The sequence below is a fragment of the Lissotriton vulgaris genome, chromosome 5 (genome assembly GCF_964263255.1).
Source record: "Lissotriton vulgaris chromosome 5, aLisVul1.2, whole genome shotgun sequence".
Lineage (NCBI taxonomy): Eukaryota > Metazoa > Chordata > Amphibia > Caudata > Salamandridae > Lissotriton > Lissotriton vulgaris.
The window spans coordinates 147,510,184-147,524,023 of NC_141693.1; the positions used below are offsets into that span (position 1 = coordinate 147,510,184).

Sequence of the window (13,840 nt, forward strand, 5' to 3'; positions counted from 1 at the left end):
TCTCAAATGTCCAAGTGGGCCTCTTACTCTGTACTTGTGGGACCTTAACTGTCAGAATTAGTGGGCTGTGGTCAGAGATAATCCTTGGCTGTTTTTCAATCTGTGTCCCCAGAATCAAAGACCTTGAAACTAAAAAATAATCTAATCTCACCAACACCTGATGAGGTGCCGAAAAGAAAGTGCTTCCATCTAACAGTGGGTGCTGCATTATCCAGGGGTCTTCCAGGAGATTGTTTTTAACCATGTTTGCAATAGCCCTATTTACTTTTCTTTTTCTACCATTATATGCCACTCCTGTACCCGTAAATGAGCTTGTAGGGTCATGCATGTTAAAATCACCACAACATATTACTGATTCGGGCCATTGTGGTAGTTCAGTATCTAAAAACTGCCATATCTCTGGATCATCCTCGGTGGAACCATATACATTTACTAATGTTACATTAAGGCCTTTAATGCTTAACTCCACAATAGCCCACCTCCCCCACCGGTCTTCTTTCTTTCTTCTAACCCTCACATCCCTTCTCCTCCCCAGTATCGCAACACCTCTTGTCCTAGATCCTTGCCTGCTGGCAGCAAGTACATCAAACCCTAATTGATTCATCAGGTAAATCTGCTTTTCCTCTATATGGGTTTCTTGTAGGCATACTAGGTCCACTTGTAGGGTTTTTATATAAGCTGCTACATTCGCCCTTTTCCTTAAATCATTCAGCCCACATACATTTATAGAGACTAACCTACATGACATTGTGTATTAAAGAAAACAAAACCATTCCTTCCTAACCCAGCTGTTCCTTCGCTCCTTCTCTCCCCCCCTCCGAACTTTCTCCCTCTTCCTTTACTCAAAAATGTAGTCAGTGAAAAAAATAGATAATCAATGTGTGCTAACTGCCATATCCAAACCATACATTTCAGCTGCTTTTTGGTTCCCCCCTTCCCCCTTCCCCCCTTCCCCCTCTCCCCCCTCCCCTGTCTTCCCTCCCCTTCCTTCCCCCTGCAGGCAAATAGGTCAGCAATGACCTATGTGTGGACGCTTCCTGGTTGTGTTAGCCGCACCCCTCTCCCATCATCTCCAGTGTGCCCCCCCCTCTCTACAGCCTAATAACTTTCAAGTCCCAAGGTCCCATAGCAATGCCTTTCCCCTCAGTGCCCCTCTTTCTTCGCCCTTCTTAATTCCTGAATAAACTCCTGTGCTTTCACTTCTGACATAAACATCCTGACCCTGCCCTTTGTAACAACCTTCAGCCTGGCTGGGAATAGCAAATACGCCTCAGATCCTAAAGCCTGAAACTCTGAAATCATTTTCCTCAGCCTCCACCTCCTTTCTACTGTCACGTGGCAAAAGTCAGGCCTAGTAAAAAAAGTAACACCCTCCGCCGTTCTTCTGCTGTCTGGTCTGGCTTTCTGGATAAGTTCCTCTCGGAGTAGAAAGTTGCCAACGTTCACTAGTATTGCACGGGGGAGTGGCGCTTTGGACCCTCCTTCAGCTCCATATGGTTTTCGCTGGACAAAGGGGAACCTATGTGCCCTCTGTACCTCTGCCTCCCACTGCCACTGGGACTCCGGGAAAGCACCCCTTAGTAGCTTGACCACAAAACCCCTTGGATCTTGCCCCTCCAGCCCTTCTGCCACACCCAAAATTCGAACGTTATTGCGCCGCTGGCGGTTTTCAAAATCCTCCATCTTCCAGAGGATATCATCCGCCTTTTTTTCCTGTTGTATTTTGAATTCACTAAAACTGCGAAAGTCATCCTCGATCTTGCCTGTTCTCTCCTCCACCTCAGAAACTCTCTCAGCCAGCCCTTCATACAGTTTATTTGTCTTCCTAAGCGTCGTTTGAATTTTCTTGAAGTCTTGTCTCGTTTTACGACTTGTGGATCTTGCTTCGGATTGTATTTGTTTCAGCATACTAAATACTTTCCCCAAAGCATCATCCTGATTTAGACCTGGTTCTGACTCCTCTTGATACGTCTGTGATGTCGCCGAATAATCCCAGTCCAGCTTCCTCTCAGCACCTCTTTCGTGCCTTCGTCGCAGAGACTGCTTCTTTTTTAATGTAGACTCTTTGTCTTTGTCTATGTCGGTCTCAGAAGAGGTAGAGGCCGCCCAAGATTCATCCTCCTCCTCTTCTTCAACCTCCTCCTTCTCCACCTCTCCTTCCACCTCTCCTTCCTCCTCTGAATCTGACATCTCCCTCTCCTGCTGAGTGGAGTCAGAGTCCTCGCCCACTGAAAAGAAGCGTTCCCCCTCCACCAAGCATAGATCCTCCCTCTCTTTCTCCGTGTGGTGTCCAAATGTTAAGTTGTCAGCCACCAAGCTAACCGAGCTCCCCCATGTGGGATTAGGGGTTTTAGCCCTTAGTTCTGCCTCCACCTGCATTATAGCCTGTAGCATGTCGGCGTTTTCCTGCTCTTTCACCCCACTTGCTTTTTGCGCATTCTTACCGTTTTCACTGTCCGCGGTAGTCTTTTCTGTGGGGAGACCCCTCAGAGACAATTCCTTTAATCCCCATCTCCGCTCCGTCTGCTGCCTCCTGATTGCTTCTGCTGGCGTCCTGCATGGGGCTCGTGGGAAGCGGAGAAGTCAGCCCAACCGGTCGCTTGGCAACCGATGCCTCAGCGTCTCTCGCGCTCTCAGCTCCTGTTCCTGCCTCCGCTGCTGGCGCTGCTGTTGCGTCCACGAGGACGTTCTGTTGCCATCCTACACCCTCGGGCTCTCCCTCTGCTCCTGTAACACCGCGGGCACCGGAGACGCATAGACCTCTGCTGGCGAATCCTTCTGGGTTGCCTGGATTGCCCGGGCGGGTGAAAGATTCTGGTAAGGTGGGCTGTCTGGAAGGGGTCCCTTTGTTTTTAGTCATCCCAGGCTTTTCGTTCCTTTTGGTGCGCTCTCTCGCCGTAGCGCTCTCCACTCTGCCGAGCTGATCTCCTTTTAAATCCGTCTTTTTTCTGACAGCGGGCTCGATCACCTTCCTTATGGCACCAGGGTTCTTCGCCGGTAACTGTGATTTCTGCATGTTAGAGGTCGCTGCAGCGGCGGGAGTTAGATTGCTCGCCTCGCTGGGATCTTTCGCTTTCTTCTTATCAGACTTCACAGGTTTTGGCGGCATTGTGTACCAAACGTTCCGCTCTTTAATTCTCAGTGCTGCTCTATTCACCGCACTGTTCACTGCTCGCTTGAGCAGGCTGGCTGCGAAAACTCTCAATCTCCACAATAATCTCCTGGCCAGCCTCCCAAGCTCAGCTGCCACCAGGTCTCCGAGGTCATCCGAGTACCTGATATCTGTCCATGCCGTCTCTAGCATCCCATCGCCTTGATTAATGGGACCCAGTCTTGCATTCCTGTCCCGTGCAGAGTTAGGAACAAAGTCTAAAGATCAGAGCCATCCGAGGGGGCTAATACTGTCGTTCCAGCGCCAGCTTTCTCAAGCTAGCATGTCAGATAGGAGAGAGGTTCTGGTGCGACTGCTCACCACAACCCACCCGCGGCCATCTTGCCTCCTCAGCAGGCAACAACTTTCAGTGACCCCACAATTGGATCAAGCAATCTAGGAAGGGCAGACCTCACTCAGCAGAGTTCAGGGGGGAAGCTGGGTGTGAAGTCCTTTTGTTCCTGGGACTTCTTAACAGGAGGCCAGCTCTCCTCAGGCCCTTGGAGATCTCTTCAAGCAAGGGGACACAACAACAGCAAAGTCCTTCCCCTCTCCTTGGCAGCAAAGCAACTGCAGGTCAGCTTTACAGCAGGACAGTCCTTCTTCAGTTTCAGCTTTCTCCTTGGCAGAGGTTCCTTCTTGATTCCAGGATGATCTAATTTTATGAAGTCTGGGTAGCCCTTTTAATACCAATATTCTCTTTGTTCTCTTAGGCCAGAGAGGCCTTGGCTTAGTCAGAACCAGTTCTGGTCATTCCTGGAGCACTTTGTTTACTTGACTTTTTCTTTCCTTTGAGAGAGAGGGGCAAGGTTGTCAGCCACCCAGCAGGAGGTGGAGCCAGCATTGTGGAAGGCAGGCACAGCCCTATTCAGGCCCAGGTGCTATCCCCTCCCACCACTCAAGATGCAGATGGAGCTATTCAGCCTAGGACGACTCTGGTAGCCCCCCAAGCCCCTGACACTCACATACCAGACAGTCAATTCACAAACAGGCCAAGGCACACAGAAAGGTCAGACAAGAAAACAGCCACTTTCTAAAAGTGCTGTTTTCAAACACAGGATTTAAAAACCATCCTTCCTAAAAGATGTGTCATTAAATTCTGAGTTCAGGGATTCCCTGACTTGCTTCTTTTTAGGAAGGCTTTGAAGACCTTCCTCTTCTCCACAGTTTAGTCTTGTCTTCTTGCCTTCTCTGATGTGTTGTGTTATCCAATTCTCCAAGCGCCGGGACGCCTCTTGGCTGCGGCATCCGTGCGCTATACAAAAAATAAATAACATAACATAACATAACATTCCAAACTTTAATTTTCTATCTTGCTCCTATGGGAAGATATGCAGGTAAACATTGTACACAGCATTCCCCATTATAGCCTATGGGCAAAATAGACTTTCAATAGTGAAAAACGAAAATGGCTGTAATTCACTACCAGAGCATGTCACCCACACTAGTACATGCTCTACCTTTCACATACACTGCACCCTGCCCAGGTGGTACCTAGGGCCTGCTATAGGGGTGTCCCATGTGTACAAAAAGGGAAGTGTGAGGCCTGGCCAGTGTGGACACTGGTCAGGTCAGCATGGCAGTTAGCAACTGCACACAGGCACTGCGGTGGCAGGCCTGAGACACCATTTTAAGGCTACTCGTGTGGGTGACACAATCAGTGCTGCAGGCCCACCAGTAGCATTTGAATCACCAGCCCTGGCACACTCAGTGCACTTTACTAGGGACCTCCTGGTAAAACAAATATGCCAATCATGGATAACCAATCTCAGTAATAATTTACCTAGAGAGCACTTGCACGTTGACACTGATCAGCAGTGGCAACGTGCCTAAAGCATCTAAACCAGCAAAAACAAAATCCAGCACAGTGTCAAAAATACAGGAGCTAGAGGCAAGAAGTCTGGGGAAACCACACCAAAGATGCCAGGTCTAACATTCATGTAAGACTTATATGCTCTCCTTACACTTAGCTTTGAGGACTTTTTACTGCATTGTCATTTTTTTTGGGTCACATCGGGTGCCCTTGGCACTTTCCAAACCTATGGAATGGACAACTGGTTCGCCATCACCAGGTTCTTGTATAGCACTGTCCGGCATCCCACTCAGCTTTATCTACCCACACCTCCATAGTGCCCTGAGGCCACTGCTGATTAGTTAATTATGGTTTACTAAAACACTCAAATAAATACTTAAATATATATAGTTCCAACATCTTGTAATAATCCTCCATTCCATAAATGCTTTTGTGAGATTAGTGACATGCAGCTGTGGTATATGCAACTGTGTGTGTGAGTGGGTGTGTTTGTGCATGCACTTTCTCCTGATTCTGTTGTGCCTTGTACTTCCGTTTGTCTTATATCTGTAACTGAGAGGCTGCCTATTGAACTTGGACCGAATTACAACAATGCATGTTAGCTGTCGGTATATTACAAAGTTTGTTTACATGCAAGGTGATGCTCATTTTAGGCCATGCTGTAGGATAGCTGGCTATTTGCTGGGATGATTGAGAGTAATTGTATGAATCTAAAAATGTTATAAAATACAAGTGGTAACTTGCTATGACTAAACAATAAATATGTCCTTATGTGTGTTAGAAATAAATCCCATAAAAGTAAAAATGTCTAAGGTATCATGACCAAAAATGTATCGTGACTTACTGATCTCTTTTACAGGAACAATAAATATCGCTTCAAGCATGGCACTAAGATGTCTAAGCCAGATGCAAACAGTTTTGTGTAAATCTGGTCCCCTACTAGGGAGACCGGCTTTGAGAGCACATGCAGGAACTACAGCCGCCTCCCTGAATAGCTGCCGGCAATGTGTCGGCATACAGGCAATTCAAGCAAGGCACCTGGCAACCAAAAAGAGCAAAGGTAACCAAAGTTTTAAAAATTAAGTTTTCACAATTATATTTCATTGTTGTTCTTGCCCCTTCCATAGTGTAGTGTCACACTCGGTGTGACCACCTGAAACTTCGTGTGCAGGAACATTGTCTACTCCTCTCCTTAATTCTAAAAGTACCTTTGTCAGTAGTTGTCTGAACTTTCTTCCACATGTAACTGGAAACTGTGGGAATCCTGGACCTTGCGTACCTTAGTGGTAACCTCTCATCCCCTTTAAGCATACCAGTTAGGCAGCAGTATACCCAAGTTATGAGAGAGCCCTTCTGGTCAGGATCCCTAGTTAACAACAATGAAATCAGTTTCAGCTACTGGGGTATCTCTTAGGCCAGCAGCACAGTTGACATCTCTATAATCTTTAGCTCTAATTGCTGCAGCTCTCCGCCCCTCACTCTTCTCTTCCTAACTCAATCTCTCAGCATGTGTTTGATTCTCCACAGGCATGCTTCAAACGCTCCTTAATGGTATCGGAGTGTGAAAGATAAACCACACTAGCCATTTGTCAAGACTGAGCAGTGTCAAAATATTATGGAAGTGGTGGTTCTCATTTGCCCCGTGTTTTGTTTTTTGTTTTTTCCAAGAATAGCTAAAATGGGCTTCTAATCCAACTTTTCATGTCAGAATAACATTTATGTTGAAACTGAAAATGTTACATCTTGGACATGTGTTCTTTATGTGATCATTTTCAAAAATTTGAATTTTATGTTTTGAATTTTGTCCTGAGATCCCTCATAGAAACAGAAATATTTCTAATGTTTGTGAAAGATAGAATAAATCCCTGGTGGAACCTTTGGATTACACGTAAGCAACCATTCCTTGCAATGTACTGTGAAATGAGTAGCCTTTTGTTGGAAGGAAAGTTTAACAATTGGGATGAGACATGTCTTTTCTGTACTAAGGCCCAGATATACAAAGTGTTGTAAATGTGCTGTGTTACGTTGCATGAACTGGAGAGAAAAGAACTGTGCTGTATCTACAAATATTTGGGGCAGTTCTACTCTCTCCCTGCTCTGGTACAAGTTGTGGAACCATGCACCAACACAGGCACTGTTGTTGACTGTACAGTTTTTGTGCAGGAAGGGTTACCTTCCTGCACAAAAAGTATACCGTAAGGCGATTTCTTTTATGCATGTGTTTGTGATGCAAAGAATAAAATAACAAAAAAAACAAAGGGGGCTGTGGGAAGCTCTGGACACGTTCCTAGACCCTTACGAACCTTATAATCAACTGGCCCTTACCTCCATCGTACCGACCCACAGTCCAAAGGCACAACTCAAAGCAGAGCCTGGGTGGGCTCGCAGAGGAACTCAAGAACCCTGACTTGCTGTAAGATGAAATGCAGTTGATATAACTGACGCTAATGTATAGCCAAGAAAATGTACCTCTCTATATGCCTGTCCTATCCCCCCCTTTTCTTACATCTCTAACTTTTCTGTCCTTTCCTCCTTACATCTCCTTCACTGTCTCACTACCAGCAAGAGGGTAACCACATATACAGCATTGAACGAGCGTTCTATGCCAGTTGTGGCTAACCCTGCAACAGTATTTGTGATTGTTTTCGGTATATAATGAAAAAAAAAAAGAAAAGTAATGCAAACTCTTTGTAAATCAAGGCTTGAGTTTCAAAGGTGTGTTCAGAATAAAGGATGACGTGCAAAATCCCACATAAAACAAAACATTAACGGAGGGTGTGCACACGTTCCGTTTGGCAAAAAACTAACCAATGTTGTCTGCTATATGTAACAAGCATTAGGAAAGCCAATATTTCTCTCCTATAGGAGAGCTATTAGCTTTGTCAATTTCTTTTAGTCATGATTTACAACCACACGGCTGCTGTGTACCATAGCTGAAAGTTAGAACAACAAAAGCGTTACGACGTGGCCAGCAATGACCGCGAAGTGCAGTGATCTAGTATGGAATTATTTTCTGCCTTCACAAAAAAATGTTTAAGTATCTTATGTCCAAAGTGAAGTTCGGCATGTTGGCCTGGCCAGAAGATTTCGACAAAAGGGCCATGCAGAGAAGGGAGCTCAGCATTGACTGCATCTTTGTAGCTTCTTGAAACCAGTTGGTGTGACTTTTTTGGGCGCTTTTTTTCCTGGTGGGACTGGAGCCGAGCAAGTGGGTGGTCCGAACAAGCAATAACACAGGAGGACTGTAGGGAGCGGGGGGGGGGGGGTCAGAGAAAGCAACAATTCAGTAGGGGGGTGCATGTAAATGGGGAAAAAATACCTCTGAAAGCAGCGAGCAGTGGACTTAAACTGGTCCAGGGAAGCAGTACTTGGGCAGTGCTCCAGGGTAGGGAAAATCACATGACGAGGAAGTGAATCCGTACTCACTGCCCAAAGAATTTCAAGGACCTCAGAGTGATGACTAAGCTAACCAATGGTAAGCAGTGTGTAGGCCCTAAGCCCCGTTAATTAAACAAAATGTCTTGCAGCTGACTACGAGATCTAAAGTTTACAGTGTGTTAGGAAACTGTCAAAGAGGCGAATGTGTCATCCTAACATACTGAAGGGCATTAAACAACTGACAAGGTCCCCAAAACATTTAGGGGAGCTGGGGGTGAAGGTAGGAGAGTGTTTAAGGAAAAGGCGGGGATGTGTTCTGCCTGAGGTGGTAACAAACTTTACAGCACAGGACCTTTACAACGCAGTCTTTAAAACACAGGTAAGTACCACGCAAGTATATATTTGTACTTTTACCATGCAGTACTGTAACATAGAAGTATTTTTTTTTAAATAACATACATTTTATGCTATTAAAAAATTATTTTAGGATTTAGGGATGGGTAGAGTTGAAAGGAAGTAAGTGACTTTAGGGTTCAGGGGTGGGTAGCGGTAAAGGTAGGTGACAGTGACTTGAGGGCTTAGGGGTAGGTAGAGGTAAAGGGAGATGAGGATAATGGCGGCAAATTTTAATTCATCAAAACAAATCTGCCCGATTAGGAGTCTCGTGGTCCACGGACCACCAGACTCGTGGGGGCACGGCGGTGTTGGTCTCCCGACCACCCTATTATGGTTATGGCAATCGGACTGCCACAGCGGCCAGGGAACCGCCGTTCGCTGGTGGTGTTGCGGTGGTCAGAAGGCCACAATATTTTGGCGGGACCGCGCGGTCGTTCCAAGCATATTATGCATGTCCTCTCTGCCAGCAGTGTCATGGAGGTTCCTGCTGGCGGAGAGGAAACAAAGAGGGCCCTGTAGGGCCCCCTGTGCCTCCTCTGCATTGATATGCATACAGGGGGCACAACATGTGCCCCTCTGTATGCATGCACTCCAGTTCCTGCACAGCATGGACTAAACCGTCCACCTGTGCAAGAACTGTTTTTAGCTTTGCCATTGCAGTGCCCATTTTCAGGGCACCGTCATGGGAACGCCCGCCAGACAGGAGGAAACTCCTAATCTGGCGAGCAGCCCGACCACAGCTTTGGCACTTTGGAGGCAGGGTCGACCCGATGCTGCATTACCAAAGTCGTAATCAGGCCCATACTATGTGGCCATGGTCTTTGACGAAGCAAGTATGTTAATGGCTTCATCATCAGTTAAAGCAACAGGCAGCAGAAATGTATGTTTCAGAAACTGGTCGCATGCCACAAATTTAGTTATTGCTAGTTATTTGCATCCAGCTCTTGAAAATACTAGGAAGCGCAAGATTCAGTCAGATGGTTTCAAGTTGTTTTACAAGCAATACTAAAAAAAAGTACCACTATCCGAGTGCAAGCAGTGTGGAAGAACACTTATCAGAAAATGAATGAGTACTTGGTCCATGCTCCAGGGAAGAGAAAAAAACACATGGAGACAAAGTGATCCTAAGTAAAGTAAGCACCCGCTAACACGTATTCTCTAATAGAAACAATGGAATTTACGAGTGACAAAGATGCCAACTAATGCTAAGTACTGGTGGGGCTAAAAGACAATTTTTAGAAGTTTAAAAAAAAAAAACAATGGATCGTCACAGCGCGAGACCTAAATAGTATATATCAAGCCTTCTCCTGGTACATTGTTTTATGAAGTTGGCAGTCTGTTCCACTACTCAAAATGTTTAGGGGTCGTCCATGAAGAACTGGTAGCATATGCAAAAGGCACTACCATGCGAGGAGTTGCAAAATGTTGTGCATGAATGTCAATGTACGACAGCTGCATTTCCACTACTTGTGTTGAAAATCCACACTCACTCGCTGTGTAGAAAATTTTTGCGGCATTGATTAACGAGTGCTCAACATCAACCGAGTCTTAACATTTTGAGTATTTTCAATTATTGATATGTTTACAAACTTTCCTGGCTTCCAAACATGTATCTGCAAAAGGCACACTTAAGTAGTGCAGTGTGTAAGAACGTGTGCATGCGTTTCCTAATGTCTCTCTGTGTCCCAGGAAGTAAATAACAGGTAAGGAAAGCTGTCCATTCTGTTTATCTCCGATTTCCACCCTTTGTCAGGGGCGTAGCTTCCACTGTTGCAGCAGCACCGGCGCCGAAAGGCCTACGGGGCCCGTTGAACCCTCATTGTTGCTTAGTTCACAGTTCAATCAGAGGCCAATAGCCCTATTTCTTTTCTCGCACTAGGCCTCATGCCACACGGGCTATGCCACTGTCATCAGTCAAAGCGCATTTGTCCAACCCGACTTCACCACTGAATGAGATGAGAAGTCCACGTGATTCACGAGGGCAAGGGTCAAGTGAATATTTTGCACGGAAACATATTTCCAGTGCAGGGAAACCATTTTTTGTTCCATTTCGCTAGAAGCAAAGCCTTAGAACTGCGTAATAGCCACAGTGCGGATAATCCCCGGTAGCAGTAGTCACCTAGCAGCAATCCAGTTATGAAAATCGTAGTTTTGCCTTTAGGGTACCAGAGGCCACTGGGGCAGGTTTGGGCTAAATTGTAGATCTCATTAATATTTTACCTCTTCAAATATAAGATTGATCTGTGCTTCGTGACCTACAGCATCGTAATGCAGGGAGTATTTGCGTTATTTGTATGCATTTTTCAGTTTGAAGTGCACGTCATTTCTAAAATTGAGTTTTGTTTTTTATTTGCTGGCAAACGTTTTTTCTTCAAATTATTTTCAGCAAAAAGTAAAGGACACGCACAGGCTCGAGTAAATGTGAACGCTGCACTGGTGCAAGATATTATCAACATTGAGGCGGTGAATGAGGAAATGCACGCGGTCATGGAGTCCCTTAAGGAAGATTTTAGCAAAACCCTCAACATTCGAACCTCCCCAGGTGAGCTGTGGACGTCATCAGTGAACCGCAGGGCTCGACGTGAATTTCCTTTTTTTAAGCATTTGAACTTTTTTAATTTGACTGGATTTTGTTCATAAGGCTAGATTAGCGGATAGGGTATACCAATGTAAATGAGTGTTATGCAATGCAATTAATTCTCGGGTCAGTTTCACAATTGAATATGACTTCTGATTTGGAAAGTTTCCTGAGATAATTGTACCCCCTTCATCGGTTGCTGAGGGAAAAAATGTTTGGGCTACCTAAATAAAGGTTGAGAGAGAATGAATGCCAGGATTCCATGTTTCCCAATGGATTTACAGTCTCCAGTCGCGATGCCAAGACTTTGTTTAGTTGCTGGTTGCCTAGGCTTTTAGGAAAAAACGTGTTCATTGATACTTCTTTCAGCTGATGTCAAAAACAAATATTTTTTGAATGTTCTGGCACTTTTCTGTGTGTATGCATGTGTGCGTTATTCATATAGCACAAACCCAGCAGAAATGGTTGCACGATAGAGCCCTGCCTGGCCCTGGACATAATTTCATGACCATTTGCTGCATTCATTTTGTATTATATTCCTGAAATGACTTGGGACCACCGAAGCTGGTCTTTTAAGATTATTGAAATGTCGGGGGAGGGCACTGTGCATAGAAGATGCAGAACAGCAGGCAAGTGCTGACAGCAGAATATAGAGCGTGAAAGGCAGGAGGCAGAGGACCTAAAAGGACGTAGACTGGAGCAATACGCCGATCAAAGATATCGACAGGTACTGGGCCGACAATCAAGGTGCTTACTAGTGTGAGCACACAAGTGCGTACAAGCAGAGGATAAACAGTGGCTGGATATCTGATATGGTCATGGCCACTTAGCCCAAACGTAGCCACGGATTGCCTGCCTTGGGACATTTGGAGAGCCTTAAAAGGGAATGTCAAAAAACAGAACACCAATGGAGACAAACCAAAGACTCTGAAACCAGAGCCAACTATACCACCAAAAGGAGACAATACATCCTTGCCATTCGAGAGGCAAAAAAAGCATTTTTCACGCAACAAATTCACGAAAACCACAACTCTGCAAAAGAGTTGTTCAAAATCGTGAAAGAGCTTAGCAACCCATCCAGCACTTCGCAAACCCTCACCCCCTCAACAGAAGCATGCGAACGGATTAGCACTTTCTTTTCCGAAAAAATTAATAAAATTTACTCTACCTTTACCCCCCCATCCCACCACCCCTTACGACAACTCTGATGTATATCCACCTACATCCGACATAGACAACGTCCATCTATACGTAGGCAACTCCCCACGTCTAACCAACTTCCAACCACTCTCCGAAGAGGAGGTGTTAGCAGTTCTTAAAGCAATTAAATCCGGCTCTCCTGCAGACCCCTGCCCGCACTTTGTGTTCTCAGAAATTGCACCGACACTCTGTCCCCTCATTACCAAACTTTTCAATCAGTCCCTCGCCTCCGCGTCTTTTCCAGACTCCTGGAAACACGCATCTGTAACCCCCCTCCTGAAGAAAGCCGGATCCGACATCCTTAACCCAGAGAACTACAGGCCGATCTCACAGCTCCCTTACCTCTCCAAGGCATTGGAGAAAATGGTCAACTTACAACTGTCCAAATACTTGGAGGACAACTCGCTTCTGGACCCCAACCAATCCGGCTTCAGATCTAACAGCACCGAGGCTACGCTGCTGGCAGTGTCGGACAGTGTCAGATGCATCACTGATCAAGGGGGATCTGTGGCTCTGATACTACTAGACCTGTCGGCAGCGTTCGACACGGTGTCGCACGAATGCCTATTAAACATCCTCCAGAGCAAAGGAGTACAAGCCACAGCGTTAAAGTGGATTAAATCATTCCTGAGCAACCGCACCCAAGCAGTGCACATGGGCCAATTCCATTCGAAACCCCGTCCCATTGGCTGTGGAGTCCCACAAGGGGCCTCTCTAAGCCCCACTCTCTTTAATGTCTACGTTTCATCTCTGGCTGACATTGGAAGAAAGTGGGGTATCGGCATATGTTCATATGCCAACGATACACAGCTGATGGTGACCATGGACGAAAGATCGGAAAGATCGGAAACAACCAAAAAAAAACTACACAGCTGCCTCTCCGAAATGGCAGATTGGATGCGCAACCACTGCCTTAAACTCAATGCCGGAAAATCTGAAATATTACTGTTCGGAGGAGCCAAACTATCATGGAATGATACGTGGTGGCCACCGTCACTGGGAACAGCCCCCACCCCGAAACAGTACGCCAGAAACCTTGGCATCATGATGGACGACACACTGTCCATGAAAGACCACGTACGCATACTCTGGGGTAAAGGATTTGCAATTTTAAAACTCCTAGCCAAAATCTTCTCTTGGATCCCACTGGACTGTCGGCGTACAATTACCCATGCCCTCCTGGTCAGCTGCCTGGATTATGGCAATGCCCTATTCGAAGGGATGAACGAGCAACTGTTCTCCCGCTTACAGGTCCTTCAAAACCAGGCAGCCAAACTGGTATGCAACAAAGGCAAACGAGATTCGGCATCAGCATGCCTGAAAA

General features: G+C 45.9%; 1 protein-coding gene across 3 annotated transcripts in view; it reads left to right on the plus strand.

Annotated features, from left to right (window-relative positions):
* MRRF (mitochondrial ribosome recycling factor) overlaps positions 1–13,840 on the plus strand; it is a 150,935-nt gene that overhangs the window by 80,097 nt on the left and 56,998 nt on the right. For all 3 annotated transcript variants that reach the window (XM_086921088.1, XM_086921089.1, XM_086921090.1), the window contains 2 exons: positions 5,824–6,024; positions 11,125–11,280. In XM_086921088.1, the coding sequence (XP_086777214.1) occupies positions 5,847–6,024; positions 11,125–11,280 (334 nt within the window). In that variant the 5' untranslated portion in view covers positions 5,824–5,846. The remainder of the gene's footprint in view (positions 1–5,823; positions 6,025–11,124; positions 11,281–13,840) is intronic.